At 51.3% G+C, this 25,002-nt stretch overlaps 1 protein-coding gene across 1 annotated transcript; it reads right to left on the minus strand.

Annotated features, from left to right (window-relative positions):
* Window positions 1-603: 603 nt before the first annotated feature.
* On the minus strand, window positions 604-12,366 carry CCDC142 (coiled-coil domain containing 142). The gene is made up of 11 exons (XM_081876729.1): window positions 12,280-12,366; window positions 7,935-8,097; window positions 6,034-7,458; window positions 5,027-5,113; window positions 4,062-4,226; window positions 3,797-3,954; window positions 3,452-3,592; window positions 3,102-3,216; window positions 2,717-2,894; window positions 2,393-2,601; window positions 604-1,330 (listed from the first exon to the last, which is right to left on the minus strand). The coding sequence occupies exons 2-11, from the start codon at window positions 8,047-8,049 to the stop codon at window positions 1,068-1,070; spliced, it is 2,856 nt and encodes a 951-aa protein (XP_081732855.1). The 5' UTR covers window positions 8,050-8,097; window positions 12,280-12,366; the 3' UTR covers window positions 604-1,067.
* Window positions 12,367-25,002: the final 12,636 nt, after the last annotated feature.

Consider the following 25,002-nt stretch of genomic DNA (forward strand, 5'->3'; position numbering starts at 1 on the left):
TCCGCAGTTTAACTATGTGCTGCTGTGTGAAGTCTGTCCTTTCACCCATGCTGAATCTCCCAATGGCTCATTTGTCTTCTGAAATGCACTACTAAATAGGCAGCCCCCCTCCTCCTTTCCGGTACTACTGTTTTTCTCAACTTGTTTTTCAACTTGGCAGGGGAGTGAGGGGTGGGGCCTGGCTGTGCTCAGCTTTCGTTGCCTTGCGGGTGTTGTCAGAATGCACAGATGTTGTGACTTGCCAGGATTCGCTCTCACAATGCAGGCGGGCAGGAAAGCAGAGAGCTGCTCTCTGGGACAGGATTTTACTCCCAGGGAACTCGGAGTTCTCCCGCTCGCTCCTCAGCCCGACTTCTGCAAAGCCAGGGACTTTGCGGCCAAACATCAGGATGCCAAGAAGGCTAAGAAGCTGCTGGGTCGACCGCTGGGCCATCTGAGCTCAGCTCTGGCTGCACTGACTGGCAGCGGCTGCCCAGGGATTCATGCAGGGGGTCTTTCCGAGCCCGCCCCCCATGCAGATGCCATTGGGGGCTGAGCCTGGGGCTGGCTAGAGCCTAGCCCTTCCCCCCCAGGGGGAGGCGCCTGGAGGCAGAGGAAAGTGGGTCACGCAGATTCTTACGGATTTATTCCTGAATCAACAGAAGCGCCGAGTGGCTGCAATGTCAGGAGTCTTTAATGTGGAAAACAGGTGATCTGAGATACTGCATGTGCTTTTCCAGTTTCCTTGTGACCCTGAGCGCGCTGAAGCGCCTTTTGGGATTTCAGGCCCTGCCGCCCAAAAAGCTGCTTTCTCTTCCTCCAGCAGGAGCTTCTCCCATGAGCCAAAATGTCTAGGGCCAGAAAGTTCCTGCAGGGAAGCAGGCAGGGCCTGGCGGGAGGCAATCGAGGCTCCTCCCCGCCCCCCCCCCCCGTGCACCAGCCCCCCTGGGGAGAGTGTCACGGCACGGCTGCCACTGTGCAAGGCCGCATGGGGGCGTGAGGCACGTGTGGCAGGAGCCCCGAGGAGTCCGTGGTGCAAGTGGCGGCTCGTCCTGCCCAGGCCGGAGCTGCCCCCCCCCCCGGCCCAGTCAAGGCTCAGAGGTCCTGTTCATGCAGGGCAGGGCGGGGACTTTCCAGCGGCGGCCCCCGTGCAGCCGCAGCGCCAGCCACTCCTGCTGCATGGGGCTGAGGTAGGTCTCAGGGCTGCAGCCGCCCCCTTGCATGCGGCTCAGCAGGTCGCCCGCCTGGCTCTCCAGCACGGCCCTCGCCTGCGTGGGCAGCCCTTCCAGACTCTCCAGGCTGTTCAGGCTGCCTGGGCCACCGTCCTGCGTGCGAATCCCGTCGTGGGAGCCTGGGGGGGAGGAAGAAGAGCAGCTGAGGAAGGAGACAGGGCCTGCCAGAGACAGCTCCACCTCGGGACCCTCCCTCCCGGCCCACTGAGATATGGCCCTTCTCTACTGAAACATCCCAATCCGTGGCTGCTCAGTGGCAAGGAAAAGGCCCCTCTGCAGGCTCAGGGGCACTCTTTCCTTCGGAACTTCTCCGTACGCTCCAGGACCGAGTCTCTGCAGCAGTTTCGGACAGAACCCCCTTCCCACCCGGATCTCTTCCCAAGTCCACCAGTCTTTCTTGTAGCAATGGATCCAAACTACATTAGGAAGAACTTCCTGACAGTAAGAGCTGTTCGACAGTGGAATTTGCTGCCAAGGAGTGTGGTGGAGTCTCCTTCTTTGGAGGTCTTTAAGCAGAGGCTTGACAACCATATGTCAGGAGTGCTCTGATGGTGTTTCCTGCTTGGCAGGGGGTTGGACTCGATGGCCCTTGGGGTCTCTTCCAACTCTATGATTCTATGATTCTATTCTATGATTCTATGAGTCCTCTATGGAGGAGATCTGGTCAGAGAGCCACTCTGCAAAGGCCTGGCGGGATCGGAGTGAGCAGAGTCCACTTTCGACAGCAGCCAACGCGAGGCCCAGTCAGCGCAGGGCACAGAGGTGGCCCATGGCAGTGGCTTCTGCGGCAGCACTGACATCGCCCTTTCAGAGCGCTCAAAAGTGCCTCGCTTGCGTTCCCCACAACTTCCAAACGACCCTCTCAAACAAGCCAGTCTCCTGTGGGGGCAGCTGAGGCGCCATTTGGCTTCCTGGGTCTCCCTCGGACTCTACAGACGCACCAGTTCTGCTGGCGGCTCAGAGGTAGACTGCCACTGAGCGCAGAGGCTCCATTTCCAGCTTTCATGACCCTGGCCTTGAGGGGCAGAGGTTTCCCCCAGCCGTGGACAGGAGAGGGATGCACCTTCCTTGCCCACAGACCCACTGGGTTGTTGGAAGGGACCCCCAAGGGCCATCTAGAGCCACCCCCTGCGATGCAGGACTCGCAGAGCCCTCCAGAGCGCCCCCACAGGCCCACTCACAGCACTTGTGGAAGGCATCCCAGGTGTGTGAGGGCAAGGAGGTCTTGGGGGGCTGCTGCAGGAGGCAGGCGATGGCGTTGTCCACTTGCTGGAAGACGCGGAGGGAGAGCACCAGCTGCTTGATCTCTGGAGACAGACCATAATTCTCCGACTGCAGCAGCTCACGCACCAGGTCAAAGTCCTGCTTCAGCTGGAGGGCGCCCTGGAGGCTGGGGGGGGGGCAGAAGGCAAGGCTGGCTGTCAGAGGGAATAAAGGGCAGCCCAGCCTGCCACCCTCCTGGGGCAAAAGGGCCAGACCCCTCTCCCTCCCGGACGAATGCTCACCTGAACTTGATCTTCTGGGCCAGGATGTGGTCCATCCAGGCTTCCAAGAAGGCCGTCGTCACCTGGCTGAGGGCTGGTCCCTGGGCATCTTGAGGCAGGAGCTGTATGCCCAGCAAGACCTGGCCCAGGACGCTCTGGGCAGCAGCCGAGGCGTATTCGCTGGGGGAGGGGGGCAGCTCTGCGAGGGCAATGGGAGGACTTAAGGGGGGAAGCCCGGCAGGATCAGACCCAAGCAAGGCCTGCTGACTAGGCCAGGAGCTCCTGGGCCCCACAGGGCCAACCACATGCCCCGGTGGGGAGCCCACAAGCGGAAGAAGGGCAGCAGGAGCAGAGCTATGGAGGACTGGTAGCCAGGAGGGCGCTGCTCTGTGCCCTGCAGGCCTACCTGTTCGGAGGGTGAGGCGCCAGTGCTTGCCCAGGGGCATGGTTTGGCTAAAGATCTCCGCCGACATGCGCTTGCAGTCCAAGGAAAACAGCGTCAGCACTTGGTTCGCAAACAGCTGTGCAACAGAGGAGGAAAGGGGCCATGGGGCGGGGTGGGAAACAAAGCACCCCATTGCCCCCTGCGCAAGCCCTACTGAAGAGGTTGGAGGGCTGCCAGGGGGCAAGCAGAGGGCCTCTCTAGGGAGCTGGGGAAGGCCCAGCCTGCTCAAAGCCAGTGTCAAGGTCAGCCAGGATCCTGGAGGCTGCTGGGAGGAGAGTGGGGCAAGGCAGGCTGGGACCCCCGGCACTTACTTGGACACTTGAAGCTGTGGAGTGGATCTGCTGGCTCAGCTGCTGCTCCTGGCCAGAGAGGAGGGGGCTCTGCTGCTTCCTGCCCTCAGGAAAAGCCGTGCTCACCAGTGCGGACATCCTGGTGGCCTCTGCCTTCAGCAGCTGTAGGAAGGAGTCAGGAGGCCTTAGAGGAGCTTGTTCTGGCGCAATCCTCTCTCTGCACTGGCCAGGACTTCTGCCTCTTTCTCTGGCCAAGAGAGACACACGCGATGCCCACAGCTGGACTGTGGGCTAAGCGGGCGGCTTTGGGGGTGGATCCTTGGCTATTTGCTCCCCTCCCCGCCCACCACTCATGGTTCTACTTGCCTGCAAGTCCCCCTGGGTCACAAGGAGGAACTGGTTGAGGGACCAGGAAGCCAAGTACTGGTAGGCCTTGCTCATGACCCAGTAGCAGGAGGAGTGAGCGGTGGCCAGCGAGAGGGACAGCAGCCGCAGGTGGAGGCCGGATGGGACAAGGCTGCCGGCTGCAAGGGGGAAAGGGCGTCAGTGGAGGAGGGAGTCGGGGCCCAGCTGCTGGCCAGGCAGGGCAAAGGGACTCCAGCCTGCCCCACAGAGTGCAGCCCCCACTCACCTGGGCTCTCCGTGGGCTGGGAGTCCAGGCACTGCAGGCTGAAGGCCAAGGGCAGGTAGAGGCTCTGCAAGAGCTGAGCCGTCTGGCTGCAGGTCACCTCTGTGCTCTGGGCAGGCTTGGCCAAGCATTTGTCGGTGAGGCTGGAGCCCAGAGCCTGGCAGAAACCTGGGATGGGAAGGGAAGAAGGTCGGATGGGGTCACAGGGCCAGGACCAAGGAGCTGCCTCCCAGCTGAAGTAATAACTTCACCCGTGGCTCCTCTAACTCTACTATTTGGTAGGTTACAGAAATTGTACTAACAGATGATCTGGAATCAATGCAACATCTCTTAAGTACTGCCAGAGTGATTATTTGTCAGAATTGAAGGGGGCGGGGATGAGAGCACCACCTGAGAGAGAATGGAAAACTAAAATCTGGACATGGTTTGTATGATGGGGCTTATGAAGACGGTGAGAACCAGAGAGGGCAGGCAACCCAATGTCTTCATTGAGAGATGGAGCCTTTTCATAACATATGGGAGGAATAAGGTATTGGAGAATGCAAACCCATTTCTGTTACTTGAAACTTTATGATATTATGATGTTCAACTTTGTTATGGAAATCAGTTGCTATCTGTTGGGCTCTAGATATCCCCCTTCTACTCTACTCTTATTTCAATTTATTTGGTATTTTACAATTTTTTTAATTCTTGTTGCAAAAAACAAAACAAAAAACAAAGAAACCATCTCTTCTACAATGAAACAGACTTCACCAGAAGGTGGGGAGCTCTCCTTCCTGGGGGGCTTTCATACAGAGGTTGGGTGGCCATCAGTCACCGATGCTTTAATTCAGATTCCTGCATTGCAGGGGGCTGGACTAAATGACCCTCGGGAGCCCCTCCCAACTCTCTGTCTCGTGCCCAAAGGCCGGCCCTTCACTCAGCCCTTGCCCCGCAGCCCCCACTCCTGCCAACCGTGACTGCCCTACCTTGGTCCCAGTATTGGAGGACATCCCGTGTAAGCAGGTGGAACGCCAAGGCCTTCAGTTCCCCCGTGCTCTCCTGAGGCACACAGGCTGCAGAGACACAGAGGGAGCGAGAGAGCATGAGCCCCATGGGGACCAGACTGCCTCTTCCCACCCAGAGTGGCAGGCAGGGACCCCAGCCCAATTCCAGGGGGCTGTGGATCCCGAGATGGAATGGGAGCCTCCCCCCAGAGGCCATACCAAAGTGTTTAGGGGCTGAGAAAAGAAAATCCAAGCGGCCCCCCACAGGGCATATTCCACCAGACACAGGAAGGAACTGGTCAGGGAAATTTCCCCTTGGGCTGCAGGTGCCCATTCCTCCTTTGACCTCCCAAACTGCAGCCCCAGGTGGGCGTGGGCCTTGCCTGTCCTTTCGGGACTCAGAGGGCACCAGCACCCCGGAAGCAGAACTGCAGGAGCCCCGCCTGGTCCTCTGCCTCCCCAGCTAAACTGGCGGGGCAGCCATTTTTGTGGGACAGGGAAATTGCTGGCGAGTCAGACCACACACGGGCAAGACTCAAGCAGTCCGCGAGGGGCACCATCAAGGCCTGGGGAAAGTGGTGGGAAATGGGTTGTAGGGAAGGCAAAGACCCCTTGGAGATCCCAACCAGAAGCAGGAAGGGAGGCAGAGGGCTGGAATGCCATCCCGGCAGGTCCCCTTGGCATTGTCTCAACCCCACCGTCAGCCAAGAACCTTAACCTGCACCTATGAACCTCCAAAGAGCCTTCTGGATGTGGCCATGGGGGGCCTATCTAGCTCAGTATCCTGCCCCCCCCCAGTGGCCAGCCAGATACCCACAACAGGAGCTGAGTGGCAAGAGTCCACTCCCCTCCTGTGGTTTTCAGAAACTGGTATTCAGAAATGCTGCTGCCTCCGACTGTGGGGGCACAGCACAACCATCTTGGCAAGTAGCCACTGAGAGGCCTCTCCTCCTCCCTGCTGTGGCAGGGAGTTCCGCAGTTTGACTTACCCTGTGCCAGACCACGGCTCAACTGCCGGGCCAAAGCAGCCGCTGCCCCCGGCTGGAAGTGCGCCAGGGGCGGGTGGAGCTCCAGCTGGTGGGCCAAGGAAGAGGCCGCTGCTCTCCACATCAGTGGGCAGTACTGGGCATAGAGCGCTGCAGCCGCCTCGGTGAAGGAGGTGTCCAGCCAACGCACAGACTTCCAGCTGGGCAGCGAGGCAGAGTCCAGCCCCTGAGGCAGCTCAGTCGGCTCCAAGCGTTCGAGGGGCTTCTCCTGCTTGGGCCGGTTCAGGACGTGATGCCACAGGCTGTCCGTGGAAGCCACCAGCTCCCCCAGGACAACAAGGAGGGCCTCTTCCTCCTCGTGGCACAAGGCCTGCAGCTCCACCGAGAGGCTGGGAGGACCCTCGCCTGCCGGAGAGGCCTGGGAGGCCCCTTCCAGGAGCCCAGGCTTGACATCCCCACCCCAAGGCGCAGCCTCCAGACACCCCCCTCGGAGGAGGAGCGGGAGCAGCCTCTGGGCGGCCCGCTTGCCCCTCTCTGCTGCCAGGATGCCCAAAACCCTCTCCAGGGGGAAGGCTGGGGAACTGCTCGCTGTCCTCTGCAGGCCAGGCTTCCTGGCCGGCTGCTCCAGGAAGGCCTGCTGCAGTGCCTGCTCGTTCACCACCTGGTTGTAGATCTCCAGCCCCTGGAACAAGTCGGAGAGCGGGGCAGCGGGCACAGGAAGGGCGTGGGCCAAGCTGCGCAGCAAGGCCTCGATGTGGCGCTCCAGGAGGCAGACGGCGTGCAGGGCCAGCAAGCAGAGGGCCCGCCTCATGTGCTGGACCACCTCGTGGCGCTGCAGCAGCATGTGCCGCAGCCAGGGGTCACTGCGGATGCGCCGCTGCAGCCCCTCCCAATGCGTGGCATGGGTGCGCATCTCCTCGCACAGCCCCCGCAGCTGGCGGCCCCAGGTGGCGTCCGGCCGGCCGGCCAGCGGCAGCAGGGACGGCAGGCAGCGCTCGGCGGCCATCAGGTGCTGCACGAAGCCCGAAGCCGCCTTGAGGCGGCGGCTGAAGTGGCGGGAGAGGCGGAGGTGGTGGCGGTGCTGCAGCAGAGCGTGGAGCGTGGCGCACTGGCGAGCCACGCTGCTCCGGGCCACGTGGTAAGTGAAGGCGCCCCGGGCCGTGTCCGGGAGGGCTGGGCGCACGTGGGCCTGGAAGGTCTCGGTGCGGGGGTTCTCCATCACGCACAGGCAGCGGCTGAGCCCCAGGAAGCTGCGCTCCACCTGGGCCAGGCGGGCCAGGCCTCCGGGAGAGTCCTCCTCCTCGCTGTCGTAAGCGCTCTCGCTGGGGCGCGGGGGCAGCAGGCGCCACAGGCTGGGGTTGACGCAGTGGCGCAGGAGAGCCTCCGCCCTCTGGAAGGACTTGGCCAGGGGCGTCAGCGATCTGGAGCCTGCAAAGAGACAGGAGTCTGATGCCAACCCCTTGCTGCAGGGCTGCCTCAGCAGGCTGGCATCCCCTGGGCAGCCCCAGCCATGCCCTTCCCCTCCGTCCTGCCAAGGTCTGCCAGGAGGTCAGTCACCTCTGCTGCCCCTGCTGGGACCTGGTCTGCCTGCAGCAGGCGGCTAATTCCCAGGATTAAGTTGGCCTGCCTGGAGCAGCCCAGCAGCAGGAAGAAAGGGCAAATGCCATTAAGGGATCTCCCAGAAGCAGGAGGGGGGCAGCTGGTTCCACCCCACCCCATCCACCCCCCGCTTTCCAGAAGGGCTTCGGTGACAACCTTGCAGTCAAGCGAGGGTGGGAAGCACGACTGGGAGCGCTCCAGTCCTCCTGAACAGAGCTTCCTTTGGGCACCATCTCATCTATGTGCAGTGGGCAGAGCAAGAAACAACTGGAAGCCTCTGGCAGGAACCAGAGGCCCCTACCTACCTGTGTCAGCTGCCTCCAGGTGTTCCCCTCCATCAGCTGGCAAGACCTTCCTGGGCCCCACCAGGGAGCTGAGAGGTGGCAAGATGCCCCCCGAGGCCTGCGATACACGGGACATGAGGAACAGGAAGATGGTGTTCAAGCCCACAGCCTCGGCCTCAATCACCTGTGGAAAGACAGAAGGGTCAGCACTGCACCCTGACCCCCCCCCAACTTTGGGCAATGTCTCTGGAAACCTTGCATGCTTCCTAGGACCAGAATCTGGGACCAGCCACGCCGGGCGAGTCTGAGCACCAGTGGCCAGGAGCAGCTAGAGAGGGGCCTTTTCAGAACAGAGGCGTTTCACTGGCTGCCATTTGCTTCCAGACTTTGGCTCTGGGAATCTTCCAGAGTGTGTGCAGACCTTAAGAGCTCAGCCACAGGATCAGGCCAAAGGGTGCCCATCTCGTGCAGCAAGCTGCTCTCAAAGTGGCAAGACGGAGGCTCCTTCCTGCCAGTCCCAGCAACGGGGGTTCCTGCCTCCCACAGCATAGGCAGAGCCTGGCCATTGTGGCTGGCGGCCACTGACAGCTTTATCCTCAGCTACCAAAATGGGTAGCTAGCACTAAATCTTGCTGTTGCGAATTCCATAGTTTTAACTGAAGGCAGATGGTCCTTAAGAGTCGTTTGGAAGCAATTCCACTTAATGGGATCTTGAAGAGCTTGAGTGTTCATTTTGCGCCTTGGTTTCCTTCCTTGAAGCCTTCGTTGAGGTATAATCTTGATAGCCACCGTCACTTGCCTACAAGCACTCCAACCGAAGAACAGCCTTTACCAAAGGTGTCATGGGCTTTGAAGACACTCGAACTCAGGACCAAAGTGAGAAACGAGCTACAAGAAAGGCATGTTTGGCAAATCCACACCGTGATCAACTCCCGCCCAGAAACCAATGTCCCCACTGTGGAAGGACGTGTGGATCCAGACTTGGCCTCTACAGTCACTTATGGACTCACTGTTAAGACCCTGTTCATGGAAGACAATCTTACTCGGCTACAAGGGATCGCAGAAGAAGAAGAAGAAGAGTTTTAACTCTGGACAATGTGGAGAAGTCTGTATTGAACCTTCCAACATTCAGTTTCTTTCGTTGGCCCTCCTTTCTAGTATGATGAAAGAGAAACTTCTCCTATCTGCTTTCTCCAAAATGTGCATAATTTTATACACCTTTATCATGTATTCATTTGCAAAATGCCGCAACCTTTATTCAGTGAAATCGCTCCACCCCCTTGATCATTTTGGTTGCATTTTTCTGAAACTTTCCCAGCTGGAGAACAGCCTTTTGGAGGTGAGGCGACCAGAACAGTATACAGGTTGCACAACTGATTTGTATAAATGACATTACAGTACTGGCAGCTTTATTTGCAATCCCTTTCCTAATGATGCCTAGCATGGAATTTGCCATTTGCACGGTTGCCACACGCTGGTTCAACATCTTCCCTGAGCTGCCACTGTAACCTCAAGGACCCAGCCAGTCGCCACCACTTCAGACCCCACAAGAACATCTGTGAAATTGGGATGTTAAAGCCTCACTGGATTAGTGAGCTGGCCGTAGTCCTTGCTATTTTATCATTTGCTCTGTTCCTATACAGTGGTACCTTGGTTCTCAAACTTAACCTGTTCCAGAAGTCCATTCCAAAACCAAAGCGTTCCAAAACCAAGGTGCGCTTTCCCATAGAAAGTAACGCAAAATGGATTAATCCGCTCCAGACTTTTAAAAACAACCCCTAAAGCAGCAATTTAACATGAATTTTACTCTCTAACGAGACCATTGATCCATAAAATGAAGGCAATAATCAATGTACTGTACTATAAAATGAATAAGACAGCATTGCAGATGATAAAAATTAAAAAAAAAAATTTCCATACTTGCACTGATGATAGTCATTGTTTGGATGGGGGCTTTTATCCATTTCCGCCGTTACACAATCAATCAATCAATCAATCAATCAGTAGTTGAACTCGGTTCCACATAGTCACAAAAACAAATTAACTGAAAAAGCCTCAAAAACACAAAATGAATAGCAAAAACAAAAGTGCCAAATACAGTGGTACCTTGGTTCTCAAACTTAATCCACTTCTGATTGGTGCAGGCACCCGGAAACAGTAGCCGACAGCCGCATCGGACGTTTGGCTTCTGAAAAACGTTCGAAAACCAGAACACTTACTTCCAGGTTTTCAATGTTTGGGAACCAAGACATTTGAGAACCAAGGTACCACTGTAGCTGTCTCAATCTGCCTGTGAAATATATATTAAAAAATTATAAATAGTCCAGTAGCACCTTAGAGACCAACTACGTTAGGGACGTGGGTGGCGCTGTGAGTAAAACCTCAGTGCTAGGACTTGCCGATCGCATGGTCGGCGGTTCGAATCCCCGCAGCGGGGTGAGCTCCCGTCATTCGGTCCCAGCTCCTGCCCACCTAGCGGTTCGAAAGCACCCTTAAGTGCAAGTAGATAAATAGGTACTGCTTTATAGCGGGAAGGTAAACGGCATTTCCGTGTGCTGCACTGGTGCTGGCTCGCCAGTTGCAGCTTCGTCACGCTGGCCACGTGACCCGGAAGTGTCTCCGGACAGCGCTGGCTCCCGGCCTCTTAAGTAAGATGAGCGCACAACCCTAGAGTCGGACACGACTGGCCCGTACGGGCAGGGGTACCTTTACCTTTAAGTTTGTTCTTGGTATAAGATTTCATGTGCATGTACACTTCTTCAGATACATGGAAACAGAAGTGAAACATTAGAGCCTGTGCAATTTCACTGATAGTTTACATTGCTGGTTTGTTGTACGCCACTTTCATTTCTTTAAGCAGTCTACTTGAACTTGAAATAAATGACAAACCAGGCATATTTTTTAAAGACAACTTGATGCTGAGCCTCCTGGAATAGTGGCCTTGGGGGTGGGTAGAAATCCCCTCTTTGTCCCCAAGACTGCCTGCTTGGGCCCCCGCAAGTGGCTGCCCAGGCTTCCCTCTGCTCCATGCCCAGCAGAAAAGGACCTCAGAAGAGCCTGCAGGATGAGGCCAAAGGTGTCCAGCCTCCTATTCTGGGTTCCAGGTGCCCCTTTGGGGAAACCCGCGCGCAGGATCCGAGGCCAAGAAAGAGAAGCCCTCTCCCTTCCTGCGCTTCCCTGCCACAGGGATCCAGAAGCCTCGCTGCCTCCACTGTACTTGTCCTGTCCTCTTTCTGTTTCTAAATTAATTTTCCATGACTAAAACCCAACAAAATCCACATTTTGTCAATCTCTAATTACAATTCACATTGCAATATGTTGCTGTTGTTTAGCCATTCAGTCGTGTCCGCCTCTTTGTGCCCCCCTGGACCAGAGCATACCAGGCCCTCCTGCCTTCCACTGCCTCCCTCATGCTGGTAGCTTCGAGAACACTGTCCAGCCATCTCGCCCTCTGCCGTCCCCTTCTCCTTGTGCCCTCCATCTTTCCCAGTATCAGGGTCTTTTCCAGGGAGTCTTCTCTTCTCCTGAGGTGGCCCAAGTCTTGGAGCCTCAGCTTCAGGATCTGTCCTTCCAGTGAGCACTCAGGGTTGATTTCCTTCAGAATGGAGAGGTTGGATCTTCTTGCAGTCCATGGGACTCTCCAGAGTCTCCTCCAGCACCAGAATTCAAAAGCCTCCATTCTTCGGCGATCAGCCTTCCCTATGGTCCAGCTCTCACTTCCGTACTATATGGACCTTAACTATACGGACCTTTGTTGGCAAGGTGATGTCTCTGCTTTTTAATATGCTGTCTAGGTTTGCCATCGCCTTTCTCCCAAGGAGCAGGCGTCTTTTAATTTCGTGGCTGCTGTCACCATCTGCAGTAATTATGGAGCCCAAGAAAGTAAAATCTCTCACTGCCTCCATTTCTTCCCCTTCTATTTGCCAGGAGGTGATGGGCCCAGTGGCCATGATCTTCGTTTTTTTGATGTTGAGCTTCAGACCATATTTGGCGCTCTCCTCTTTCACCCTCATTAAAAGGTTCTTTAATTGCAAAATATATATAAAGCCAATTACACCTTGTCCTGTCCTCTTCCCAAGCCATCTCGCTTGGCGGCTCTTGCTGCCTCCTCTGGCGGGGAGTTCCGCAGGTTAACCCCGCGCTGCCCTGATGCTGCCCCCGCCCTCGCGCCCGCTTCTCTCCTCCAGAGGAGGCTCCGCCCCGCGCAAGGTCCCCGAAGGCCCAGAGGAGCGCGCAGACCCGTGACCCGCAAATCTGTCTGCGTTCACACGTGCAAGCCAGCTCAACGGGGGGGCCGGCCGCTCGTCGCGGCCACGGCCCCCGGAACGGCCCCCTGCCCGCCCCCACGGCCCTCTCCGCTCCCTACCGGCCTGCCTCCCTCCGAGAAGCCGCCTCGCTCGCCGCCGCCGTTGGAGCCGCTGCCTCGGCGCCGGGCAACCGAGCGGCCCTGAGGGAACCGAGCGGCGGGCCAATGGGAGCGCGCCCAGGAGTCACGTGGAAGGGGAACCGGTCGCCTCCGAGCCCTGCCGTTCTCCACGGCGCCTGCAGGTGGCGCAGCGCGAAAGGGAGGCCTGGTCCACCCAAGCAGCGGGCGGGGGGGGGGAGAGAAGGAACGGGCTGTACCATGGCAGGCGGGGGGGGGGCACAGGGATGCCAAGAAGATGCTTCTTCTTTCCCATGCTTTCCTGGGGGGTGAGGAGCATGTAGAGGCAGCAGAGTGGGGAGCAGCAGCGAAGAGGCCCGGGTTCAAAAAACCCTGAGCCTCCCTTAGGCTTGCCTACCTCACAGGGTTGTTGTGAGCAGGGCGGGATTTAGGCATAGCTGTCAACTTTTCCCTTTTCTCGCAAGGAATCCTATTTGGAATAAAGGAATTTCCCTTTAAAAAAGGGAACCGTTGACAGCTATGGTCAGCTACTGAAGGTAAGAGGGCCCTTTCTATGTCCAGCTGTCCTTCATCAACAACAAATTGTTGCTGTTTTTTGTGTTGAATAGATGCTCTATGGTAATTGATGGACCTAAGAGGTATCGCAAGCCATTTGCACATGTTGCCCTGCAAGCAGTCCAGGCAGAATGTTGTTATCATTTAGTCGTGTCCGCCTCTTTGTGCCCCCCTGGACCAGAGCACGCCAGGCATTCCTGTCTTCCACTGCCTCCCACAGTTTGGTCAAACTCAAGCTTGTAGCTTCGAGAACACTGTCCCACCATCTCGTCCTCTGTCGTCCACTTCTCCTTCTGCCCTCCATCTTTCCCAACATCAGGGTCTTTTCCAGGGAGTCTTCTCTTCTCATGAGGCGGCCAAAGTCTTGGAGCCTCAGCTTCAGGATCTGTCCTTCCAGTGAGCACTCAGGGCTGATTTCCTTCAGAATGGAGAGATTTGATCTTCTTGCAGTCCATGGGACTCTCAAGAGTCTCCTCCAGCACCAGAATTCAAAAGCATCCATTCTTCGGCAATCAGCCTTCTTTATGGTCCAGCTCTCACTTCCATACATCACTACTGGGAAAAGCATAGCTTAACTATATGGACCTTACGCAGAATGCAGGCACCCTATATATAGAAAGGAGCAAACCAGTGATATTTTAGGGAGCAGGCGAGCGGGCGGGGCCCATGACTTACATCATAGGAGCCTACACAACACAAAACAGTGTTGCTGTAGGTAGGTTTTATTTTAGTTGTTTTTTATCTTATATTTTGGAAATGTACCTCCAGTGGTTTTTTTTCCTTTAAATTTTTTTGGGGCCCCAAGAGAGTGGGGCCCTAAGCTAGAGCTTGTTTAGCTTATATGTAATTCCGGCACTGGTTGTGAGCACAAGAGAGGGAGGAACCAGGTGTGCCCCCCCCCCCGATCTGCTTTGAAGTCTCCACAGGCTCCAAGGGCAGACCAGGACTGGACCCAAGGAGAGTGGCCAGGAAGGGCACAGCCAGGGCTTCGGGACCTGGGTGCCGATTCTGACACCCTCACTATGGAGAGCAGGCAGGGCGGCACACTTAGCAGCCACAAAAGGGCAAGACATCCAAACTGGATCAGACCTAAGGTCTATTCGACCCAGTGCTGTGCTTCCAACGGGGGACAGCCAGGCAGGCTTGGGACTGAAATGGATCCCTTTCGGGTGACTCTCCAGCCCACAGCTCCAGGAATGGAGAAACAGTCGTCAGCACTGGAAAATTTGAATGCCGGCGTTGTTAAGTTGTGGGCGAACATATCAGATGACACAGCGATTCTTCAAACAGCTCTTGTTTATTCAAAGGCCAGAACAGAACAGAACTGAGGAGCTCAGTCAGCCTGCTTATATAGAGCTCCAGAACAACGTAACTGTAGCAACTTTCTAAAACTATCCAATCACTGAATGTCACTTCCGATCCTTCATTTGCATAACTATCTACAGTATCCCCCTGCTGCCCAGGGTGAGAACTTCAGTACATAACAGGCGTCAAGCCACGAGAATGTCTTGGAGTATTCCTGGGAACTGAGGCTGAGAGTAGGCTGTTCTGCGGGTGAGAGAGGGGCAGGGGGGGGCAAACTAAGGCCTGGGGGCTGGATCCGGCCCAATCGCCGCCTTCTTTTTTAATACTTTATTTACAACATAGTCCACAACAACTCATACATACAAACAAACCCACCACCATTGACCATTTAATTATCAAAATTAAACTCCTATCCACTTACACAAAGAAAACATAACATAAAAATTCCTTTATCCTGTAAATGACCTCCTTATTTACTTCTTGTATATTGTTTCTTTTATTTGTGATTATTATAATTTTTCCTAATTATCACTTAACGGCAAAGTCTTTTAAGTCATAAACTGGCCCAATTGCCTTCTAAATCTGGCCTGCGGATGGTCCGGGAATCAGCATGTTTTTACATGAGTGGAATGTGTCCTTTTATTTAAAATGCATCTCTGGGTTATTTGTGGGGCATAGGAATTTGTTGATTATTTTTTTTCAAAATATAGTCCGGCCCCCCACATGGTCTGAGGGACGGCGGACTGGCCCACGGCTGAAAAAGGTTGCTGACCCCTGTTTTAAGGGGTATCTGTGTGAGCCTGTGACCTGGAGTCAGGAACTGAGTATTTACCATCACAAAGGAATTGCCAGGCTGCCCAAATAATGTAATCAGTGATCATTCTCAGGTACCCTGGCAGGCAGGTTTTCTGCTGTATTTCTGTTTTCTGTGATGTATGTATGATGCATGGGGGGGGGGGTCTTGGGCTGCAGGGTAGAAATTTTAAAAGTCTATATAAGGCCTTGCACACCATTGTTCTGGGTCCCTCCTGCGTGTGGCTGTGAGGACCCTGTTGCAACAGTTTAATAAAGATCAGGCTTACAAGCTGTTTTGCTTCTCAACATTCTCTGGTTGGCCTCTGTTATTTTCTCCTGCCGATAGAGAACCCACAAAAGGACTCTATATGGGCTCTTGGATGCCCCATAAGGGAAAAAGAGCCGTTTTATCTTATAACAGGGTTAAGTCAGGACCCGACCTGCCCTGCCCGCCTTGCGTGTCTCTGCTTCTAACCCTCTAGTTTTACGCCTCTTTCCTTCACGAAGTGCATAATCCTCATTAACCACCAAATCCCCAGAAAGGCAGGCCTCAACCGCGACTGAAGCACATTGCTCCAACCGGGGACATGAGCTCCCACAGAAAAGCCCAGGGCTCCCCCCAAAACTGGCCAGTTACTTCCAACCAGCCTTGGTCCCCTTTGGGACCGGAGGGGCTCCGCCACCCCCTTTGCTTTGCTGGGGGTCCGGGATTCTGCACTTGGGGTGCAAATCCTAGCAAGAGCAGCACCAGCACCCCACCTTGAATAATGCTTAAAGGTACAAGAGAGCCTGATTTCCCCCCCCCCCCCGCCCTGTGCCTCTCTGGCTCACCTGCCTCTGCCAGCCTTTCCCTCTGTCCTTAGAACCATAGTGCTGGAAGAGACCCAAAGGCTCATCTAGACCAACCCCCTGCAATGCAGGAACCACAGCCCACCATAATAATAATCATAATAATAATTTTATTATTGGCACCCTGCCCATCTGACTGGGTTGCCCCAGCCGCTCAGTGCAGCTTCCAACATGGTAAAAACACAGCAAACATTAAAAGCTTCCCTACGCAGGGCTGCCGTCAAATGCCTTTGGAAAGTTGTGCGGTTGTTTTATCTGTTTGACATCTGAGCTGCATGTGTTGCCGGAGTTTCTGTTTATGCACAGCTCAGATTGCCATCGCTAGGCACAGAGGCTAGGCTTGGGACCTGATCCCACCCTTCTCTTTACCGCAACACGTTCCCTTCCGTCTGTGAGATCACAGCTTCCGCAGCCAGAGCAGAGTCCGACTCCTCCCGGTCTGCCAGCCACACCTTTCTCACCTGGGACCACCACCCTGAAGGGAGAGAGTTCCTCTTGAACTCTGCATGCCTCACCTCCAGCTTCTCAGGGACCATTGCAGGCCTTACCTCCATGGCGGGCTCCTTGCGGCTCCTGGCCAAGGCATCCTCTTCCTCATCCTCCATGGTGGCCGGGACAAGTGTGACAAGAAGGAAATGAGCTTATGGACTTCCCGGCTGGTGGTGGCCTTAATCCAGGATGGACAACACTCATTGGCTTAGGGATTTCAGTCCACCCCTGGAGGAAGGGGGGAGAGGAGGTCCACCGCCCGGCCCTTTCCCAGGACAGCCGCCCTGGAATGCCACTTAGAACCACAGAATGGGAGAATTGGAAGGGACCCAACGAGTCATCTAGCCAACCCCCTGCAGCGCAGGAAACCTAGCCCCACGGTTTAATGGATCGTGGTTTTCGATTTGCATTTCTGTTCTGGCTAACTGCAAGGCTTTCTTTTTGGCTCTTCCCAAAGCAGGTTTCAGAGCCTGGCTGCTGCTGGATCAAGCCAAAGGGGGCTCATCTAGTAGTCCAGCACCCTTTTCTCAAACAGATGCCCCCAAGGGAGCCCACAAACAGGACCTGGCTGCAGCAGCGACTCTCCCTGCAGTAACTGGTGTTCAGAGGCGTCGTGCGGCAGATCCCAGTGCCTGAACTGCCTTTGAACAACGGAGGCAGAGAGCACTGATAAGAGGTGAAGCACAAAGCCTCCTAGACAAAATAAAAACTGGCAAATCGCCAGGTCTGGATGGAATCCACCGTAGTGTTCCCAAACATCTTGAAGGTGAAAGTGCTGATCTTCTAACGAAAGGACTGGAAAGTAGCCAATGTAACACCAGTTTTTAAAATGGGATGGGGGGGGGACCTGGGAAATTGCAGGCTGCTTAGCTTAATTTCAGTCTTGGAAAAACAGGCAGAAAGTATTGTTGAAGATAAAATAAGCAAGCATATAGAAGAACAAGCCCTACTGTGAAGCAGAGCCAGCAGGGCTTCTGCCAAGGCAAGTCCTGTCTCATGAACCTTCCTTTGAGAGTGTCAGAAAGCATAAAGATAGAGGTGATCTGGTTAACATGGTGTGTACTTAAGACTTCCAAAAACTTTTTGACCAGTGTTTCCCCCCTCAGTTCTGCTGAACTTGCAAGGGCCTGGAGGCCAAGTTTGACACCTGAGAACACAAAAAAGGCAAACAAAACAAACTGCATTTTTACAATAATTTTTGGACCTTTCTGCTGAGTGAAAAGCATAGAACACTACTGAGAAAATGTTTCTCCCAAAGTGCTAGAATGCCACAAGTAATTTCGTAAGAGAATGCAACATGTGCTATTTTTATGTGATATCCTATGTCCAGCTATGTGCACAGCTACACTTGCGAATAGCCTTAAGAGGCCTGACATGCAGGTCTCTTCAGATTTACACAAAGGCATCAATTTACAACATACCAGGATATTATTTGTGGGGCAAACAATTTAATTAAAATTATAGCCCCAGAGGGATGATTGTTATAGGAATTCTAAGGTCAAAAACACATGCATACAAGGCAAACACACATACATAATTATAGTGTCTGAAACAGTACAGGAGAGCAATCCTGAAGCCATTTTGACTCTTCCAAATTGACCTCAAATATTTCTCTGCAAGGAGGAAGGAAATGGGGAAAGCTTTCCAATTGTCTCCGGATTGTAGAGGCTTGCACCTCTCTGCAAATACAGTTTGGCAGGTATCTGTTAAGCTGAGCACACTATCACTATGCGTAAGAGATTCAGGAACTAAGTATTGGCATTACGGGACGCAGGTGGCGCTGTGGTCTAAACCACTGAGCCTCTTTGGCTTGCCAATCAGAAGGTCGGCGGTTCAAATCCCCGCGACGGGGTGAGCTCCCGTTGCTCAGTCCCTGCTCCTGCCCATCTAGCAGTTCGAAAGCACGTCAAAGTGCAAGTAGATAAACAGGGACCGCTCAGGCGGGAAGGTAAATGGCGTTTCCATGTGCTGCTCTGGTTCGCCAGAAGCGGCTTAGTCTTGCTGTCCACATGACACAGAAAAACTATCTGCGGACAAACATTGGCTGCCTTGGCCAGTAAAGCAAGATGAGCGCCGCAACCCGAGTCGTCCACAACTGGACCCAACAGTCAGGGGTCCTTTTACCTTTACCTTTAAGGCATTATCATGTATCCTGGCAGACAGGAGAGAAGCAACACACTCAAATTTCTGCTGGGGACCACCTCTTTCTCTGATGTATGTATGTTGTTTTGGGGGGGGGTCTTGAGCTACAGGGTGTAGCCTTATGAGGCTTTGCCCTCGGGTGGGAAAAAGTATTGCACCCAGGAAAGGGAAAATGGGAGTGTTACGGAAGGGGGGGGCATGTCTTCTTCACCTTCTTCTTCGCTACAATATATCAATTTATTTCCAATTGTCAAAAGGGACTAAAATCTATAAAATTCATAGAAAATCAGCGTGCCAGTTTGCTCAATTACTCTAGGACTCCATCACATCTCCCCTGTCCAGCATAATCCCTCAAGCAAAGTGTCAAGACCCTAATCCTTTCAAATTGCTCTGATCAGCCTTTCCTCCAGACAATGTCAGGTGGCAGACTATGCATATTTGAGACCATTGTTTTTTCATCACCAGGAAGTGTTTATCTGTGCATATCTCCAGCTCTGCATATTCCCCCCTCCCTCCTCCATATGTTAATCTGTGTAACCCCCCCCCACCTTCCTGAAGTGCTGATCTGTGTAACCCCACCTTTCTGTGATGTATTCATGACGTGTTTTGCACTGTATTCTGGGACATGGAGGGAGTTTCAAAAACTCATGTCACCCCTTTCTCACTGTTCAATCTCGCCTTGAACCTGTTGCGCAATAAAATTGGATCTTCTGCAGTGTGCTCCTGTCTCCGGCTGAGCTCATTTTCCTCCGCAGGGACCCACGGACTTAGTCCGATGAGCTGGGTGGCAGAGTAGCCTCGCACCCAGATTTTTGCCATAACAGTTGGCGCCCCAACGTGGGGCATGCGGTTCTCCCGCGTTGCTGACCGGGGGGCCCGAAATCTTCAGCCGGCACCAGGCCATTTTGCCTGGGAAGATCCTTTGGACCCCCGGCCATCTTCCGGGCGGTAATCGAAAGCCCCAGGAGTTCAGCCGGGGAGCAAAGAGGGATCCAGCCGGCTTATTCATCAATCCCGGGATCATCATAGAAGACACGTGAGTATAAGGAAAAGGAAAAATCCAGTGCACTGGTGGGAAAGGGGTGGAAATCTCCTGGCAACTGAATTCTCTGCCCTCCTCTCTATCGCTCCTTCTCGCCTGTCTCTTGGTCCAATTGGTGAGAGAGACCGTGGACTGCTGCTCGACCCGAAAGGGGGGTTCTGAGCTCTATCTCTTTCTCTAAAAACCCTCCAGCCAGCCACACCAATTGGGAGTCCGAAAGTAAGACGGAGAGACCCGACTTGAAAGATAGCCGACTCTCCGCAACGGGTATCCCAGTTGAAAGCAAGGGGTTGGAGTTCTTTTTCCGAACTTCCCGAGCGTCCTTCCTAGGGGGCAGGAAGTGGTCTTGCTTTCTATCCAATCCCAGCCGCACTGGTCGGTGCCACGTAACACGTGTATCGTGCGTGAGCCCGCTTCCAAAAGCAAGGGGGATTTTCGGTTCAAAACTCTATCCAGGGATCACCCGATCTGGCACCGCACGGCGCGGGCGTTCAGTAGGGCCCCTTTTCCTGAGATTGACGATAGGTAGGAGGTTGCCAGGAGGGATAGCCCATGAGGAATTGGGCGGGATCGGCAGAGTGGAAAAGGACCCCAGGTTATTGACTAAGGAAATAGGAAGGAAATACCGGATAGCTAGAGCTCTTTAAAAACCCTCTAAGGAAGTTGCCAAGCGACTAAAGACCCCTCTTTACTATAAATCCCGTATTAAGTATATCAATCTCCTAGATATACCAATCCTTACCACCCTTTCTCTTCCCTCTTTCTGTCTAGACACGCGTAAAACATAAAATGGGTACCCAGGCTTCCAAACGCGAGCGGGCTCACTCTGGGAAGAAGGCTTCTAGAAAGCCATCTCAGTCTCAGAAGGACCCTGACTCTCCTCTCCAATTTGTCATCACGTATTGGAAGACGATTCCTGGCCACAAATTATTATCGAAGCAAAATTAGAGAACCTCTGTTCTGAAATCTGGCCTGCCAGCACCGCCTCCGCCAAGCCCGAATTGCGTTGGCCGGCTGGTTAACTGGTGGTGTTTGAAGAGGCAAGGAGGCTCTTAAAACCATGTGGGACCTTCCTACTAATTTCACTTAATGAAGCTAAAGGAAGCAGCCCAACTCCTTGCAATAACCAACTAAAGGACGAGAGTATATATGTTTACATGTTGTCTGTTATGTGTGTTGTGTGTTAATACATATATGAGAATATGTGTGTTTACATGTTGTCTGTTATGTGTGTTTGTTCCTTCTGTCTCTGACAGACTGCCTTTCTTAAGCGCGCATAGTTTAAACTGCAAGCTTGCTTCAAAATTTTAAATTTAAGGAAGCTATGCTGGACCTTATCAGTCCTAAATAAGACAAAATGAGAATGAAGGGTGCAAATGTTTACCCCACCTCTTGCTTTGCCGCAACTTTTCAGATCGTGAGTCTACAGTCTATTTTGGAATGTGAATGTTTCTAATGTGAATTAGATGTTTCTGCTGCAAAAGTGTAGGTGAGCACAACTGCTCTCTCAAGCTAAAATGCAGTGTATTTATTTCATGAAGCACATGCCTATGAAAGTATGGTCTTCCTTCTAAGAAAATATCTGAGTCCAGTTTTAACTTTGATTTGGTTGGACAGAAGAGTTATTGTAAGGCTCCTGATATCAGGCCTCTTTTCTTAGAAAATGCCCCCCCCCTTGTTTCATTCTGTCTCTTTCAGGTTTTTTTTTTTTCTCTTCTTCTGTGCCAGGTAAATTTACTTCCGAGTAAGCTTCCTTTAAAGGAAACTGCAAAAGGGGGGGCATAGATTAGGCTTACTATTCCTCTGCAAATTCAGATTAGGTTTACTATTCCTCTGCAAATTCAGGAAAAATTGTCACTTTTGTATTCCCTTTAAATCAAATCTATGGCTGTTTTAACTATGCTTTATAAGAGATCCTCTGCCTATCTTAAGAAAATGTTCACTTCAATCTTTCTTTAAAGATCATTTGTCTAGGAACTTGCACTCTAAGGAACTTGCACGTCTAAGGAAGTAAACTCAAACTAATCTCAAGATCTGCTAAAGGGTTCTGTATAAAGTTGGGAATTTTTATTTTCCTCTTCCTTAGTACATGATAGGAGCACTGATTGTGCTCTCTTCCCCAGTAGTGCCTGTGTACATAAGTATGTGTGTGTAGTACAAATCTTGCTGTGAAATCTTGCTGTGAACCCTTTATTTTGGAGGGTTGGACTAGATGACCCCAGGGTCCCTTTCAACTCTCCCAATTTGTGGCTGTGTGGAAGGACATGTGTCCGCAAGCATTGCAGGGTAATTCTTAAATTCTGGTGTGGTGATGGAGTTGAAATTCAGCCTAGCTTTGCTCTTTAGTTTTAAAAAGGTGAGAGGTGAAGCTGTGATGTTTTGAAGCACAACTGGTAATATCAAGCATTTGAGTGATTACAGTGTTTATCATTTTGTTTATCATTTTGTCTACTATTTGAAAATCAGACAAATACATATGGGCCTTGACCAATCCTGTAAATAAAGGGGCAGGAAAATTTTTGTCTGCAAATGGTAAGGCCGAAAAACTTAGAATGTTAAAAAATAAAAATAAAAAATCCTATGAATTCTGACTCTCTGGCCATTTTTTCCCATATATAAGGGCGCGGCATTGTTCCACGAATGACCAGAGGGATATTAGCCCTTTCCTGTACATAAAGGAAGCAGTCGCTTTGCTTGGGCTGAAATTGCTAGCTTTTGTTGGTGAATACTTCAATTGCTGAGTTTCTCTCTTTTGTTTTAAATCTAACCCTCTTTTAAAATCTACTTACCCTTCCCTTATTCAAATTCTAATTTTGCCAAAAGATGCAACATTTCAATAGTATAAAAGGTTTGCTGAGACATGAACTCCACACATGCACAGAGACTAGATCAGCAAAAAAAAAAAAAAAAAAAGATAGGAAAAGAAATGAGAGAGAGAGAGAGAGGAAGGAGGGGGAACTGTGGGGGGGGGGGAGGAAGTTTATGTAAAAACTTGGAACCATTGAGAGAAATCACCCTTAATGTGTCCCAAGTTTGAAATCTTAACATGCCAAATTCTTTTCACAGGTAAATATCAAAGAATTCCACCTCTCAATGGGATTTAAATCACAGACTTTGTTTGTGTGCATTTTAGGAACAGCATTTCCTGACAGGCTTCTCACATGAAATAATTTTCCCTTTTAACAGGATATGTGAACCCTGATAACAAAGTGTTTGTCCCTTTTTTCTCCCACAACAACTTTCTTTCTGTTCTGTGAAATCCCTGCTGTATTAACTTTCTTTCTGTTCTGTGAAATCCCTGCTGTATTAGTGACTTCCATTGTAGCACCCTGCTTGTGGTTAACGCTTAGCTGGAATGAAATATTCAACGCAGCAATAGAGAAATTAAAATAGTAATTTATTTGTCAGACAAATAAATGAGAGGCTCAGTGGTACATGGTTACCAAGCTCTGGCCTGGCCTCCTGCCATTCTGGCCAGCACTTATATTTCCTTAATCCAGCCCCCTTGCTCCTCCTGTGGCTGCCTCTGTCCAATCAGCCTGGTTGAAATTCCTATTGGCTGTTTGCTAGAACCAATCACAAGAGATACACCCACTTCCTTCTGTCCTTTTATGGAACACAAAGAGCTATATATTCTTATCTATAAATGACAAATAAGTAGTAATATATCTTACATATGTCTCAACAAGGAATCTTAATTACCAGCTCACCTCTTGCCCTCCTTGCCCTATTGCCTTCTAAAACAGATGGTTAATCTTAAATTTTTATCTTCAACAGATGTCAAGGATCTTGAGTTCACATCAACATTGAAAGATCTCCTTCATTTGATGGTTTCTAAACAAAAAGGCCTGACAACTATATATCAGGATTGCTCGATGGCGTCTCCTGTCTGGCAGGAGGCTGGGCTCATTTGCCCCTCTGGTCTCCTATTGCAATATGACTCTATGAAATAAGAATCTAGCATTTCTTAAATCCTTTGCATAATTACATTTAAGCCAATATATTTAAGCTAATATATTTCATACATTATCATAGGTAGCCTTTTAAAAGGAATAAGGCCCTTGTAAAGTAAAAAAGGAACTCAGTAAAAAACAGCTTTAAAAGAAGCCTCTTCAGTTTACACCCCTCCTTTCACAGCCAGCTAGATGCTTCTCCATTGCTCTTGGCCTTTCAACCTTAGGAAGAAGATATGGCTCATTTTACTGGGAGGCAAATGGTATTATTTTACTATTTATCCACCCTTAATTTAGTACTTTGCAATATGCAAGGTCAGTGTCTGTAACTCCCTTTTTTTACGACTTTGAGAATTGTTTTCTGCTATAAATCAGGGGGCCCCTTGTTCAGGAGGAAAACATTGCCAAGGTTCTTTCTAAGCAGCTGGTCTTTTGCCTGGCATGAAACATTTGAAAATCTTTAAGCTTATTTTAAAATGCAAGCCCTGATTAAACATATAGAAGCTTTGATAAAAATGCAGGCTTATGATTAGATGCCTCACCATCTCTTCGTGGCTTTGACACTTTTTAAGTTACAAATAATCTGTTTTCATTTATTTAATCCGTTTTTCCATGATGTCTATGAAGCTAATCGAAGCACAACCAAACATTGTTTGTGGAATGGTATTTGTTTACCTTTTGCCTGAGCATTTCTTATTAATTCGGTCATTTTGGCTAGTTCAAGGTACTTGCACAACTTTAAATTGCCATTCATTTTTTTCTTGGTATTAAGTCATTTCCCAGTATTTTGCTATTAACATTCTAGCCGATATGGTCACATCAAGAAACACTCTTTTATTTTCATTGTTACTTCAGATTTCTTAAAATTCTGTGTCTTAGCATTTATTTATTTTGGTTCCTCATAGGTCATTGTGTGTGTGTGTGTGTGTGTGTGTGTTTTATTATTATTTTAACTGTGTCTTTTAAGTCCACCCTGCCCTTACAGGATATCACTTCTACAAGTGTGTTATTACAGATCCAATGAAAGGCTTCGCCACCACAACAGAAGACACCAAAGTTTCAAAGTGATGTCTCTTTCAAAGGATATAGACTGCCGGGGGGAGTGGGGCTGACAAAGGGGGGTGGAGTTGAATTACAAGGACATTTTCTGACTTTTGAACCTCAAGATACATATATAAAATATCCCAATTGTCTCAAGATATGCAACTGATATTTAATTAGTTTGTTTTGTATTATGTGTTATTACGTAGGAATGTTGAAATGTGTCTGACAAATGTGTCATTTCCACAAATGGGGGGGCTATTTTGTGGCTATTTTTGTGTGTAAGTGTTTTATGTCTAATGTCTTATTCCTTACACCCCAGTGGAGGATCCTCATACATTTTATACCTTTTAACAGATCAGGCTATTATGTAGTCCAATGTTTAGACTTAGATAAATTTATTACCATATTTCGTTGTTTCACCTGGCACTCTGCCAACTTCCCTACCCATTTTAAAAAATGTGCTAAAACCCACTTTACCAAGGAGAAGCTTCTAAGATACATGAAGGTGGATATGCTTTGGTTTAGCAGGAA

This window comes from Podarcis erhardii (assembly GCF_964252035.2).
Source record: "Podarcis erhardii genome assembly, chromosome: 9".
NCBI lineage: Eukaryota > Metazoa > Chordata > Lepidosauria > Squamata > Lacertidae > Podarcis > Podarcis erhardii.

Coding starts and splice junctions, on each gene's coding strand:
- CCDC142 (XM_081876729.1), bottom strand. CDS start 8,049: ATGTCCCGTGTATCGCAGGCCTCGGGGGGCATCTTGCCACCTCTCAGC. Junction 4,227..5,026: donor CCTCCAATACTGGGACCAAG/GTAGGGCAGTCA, acceptor TTCCCATCCCAG/GTTTCTGCCAGGCTCTGGGC. Junction 3,593..3,796: donor TGACCCAGGGGGACTTGCAG/GCAAGTAGAACC, acceptor TCCTTCCTACAG/CTGCTGAAGGCAGAGGCCAC.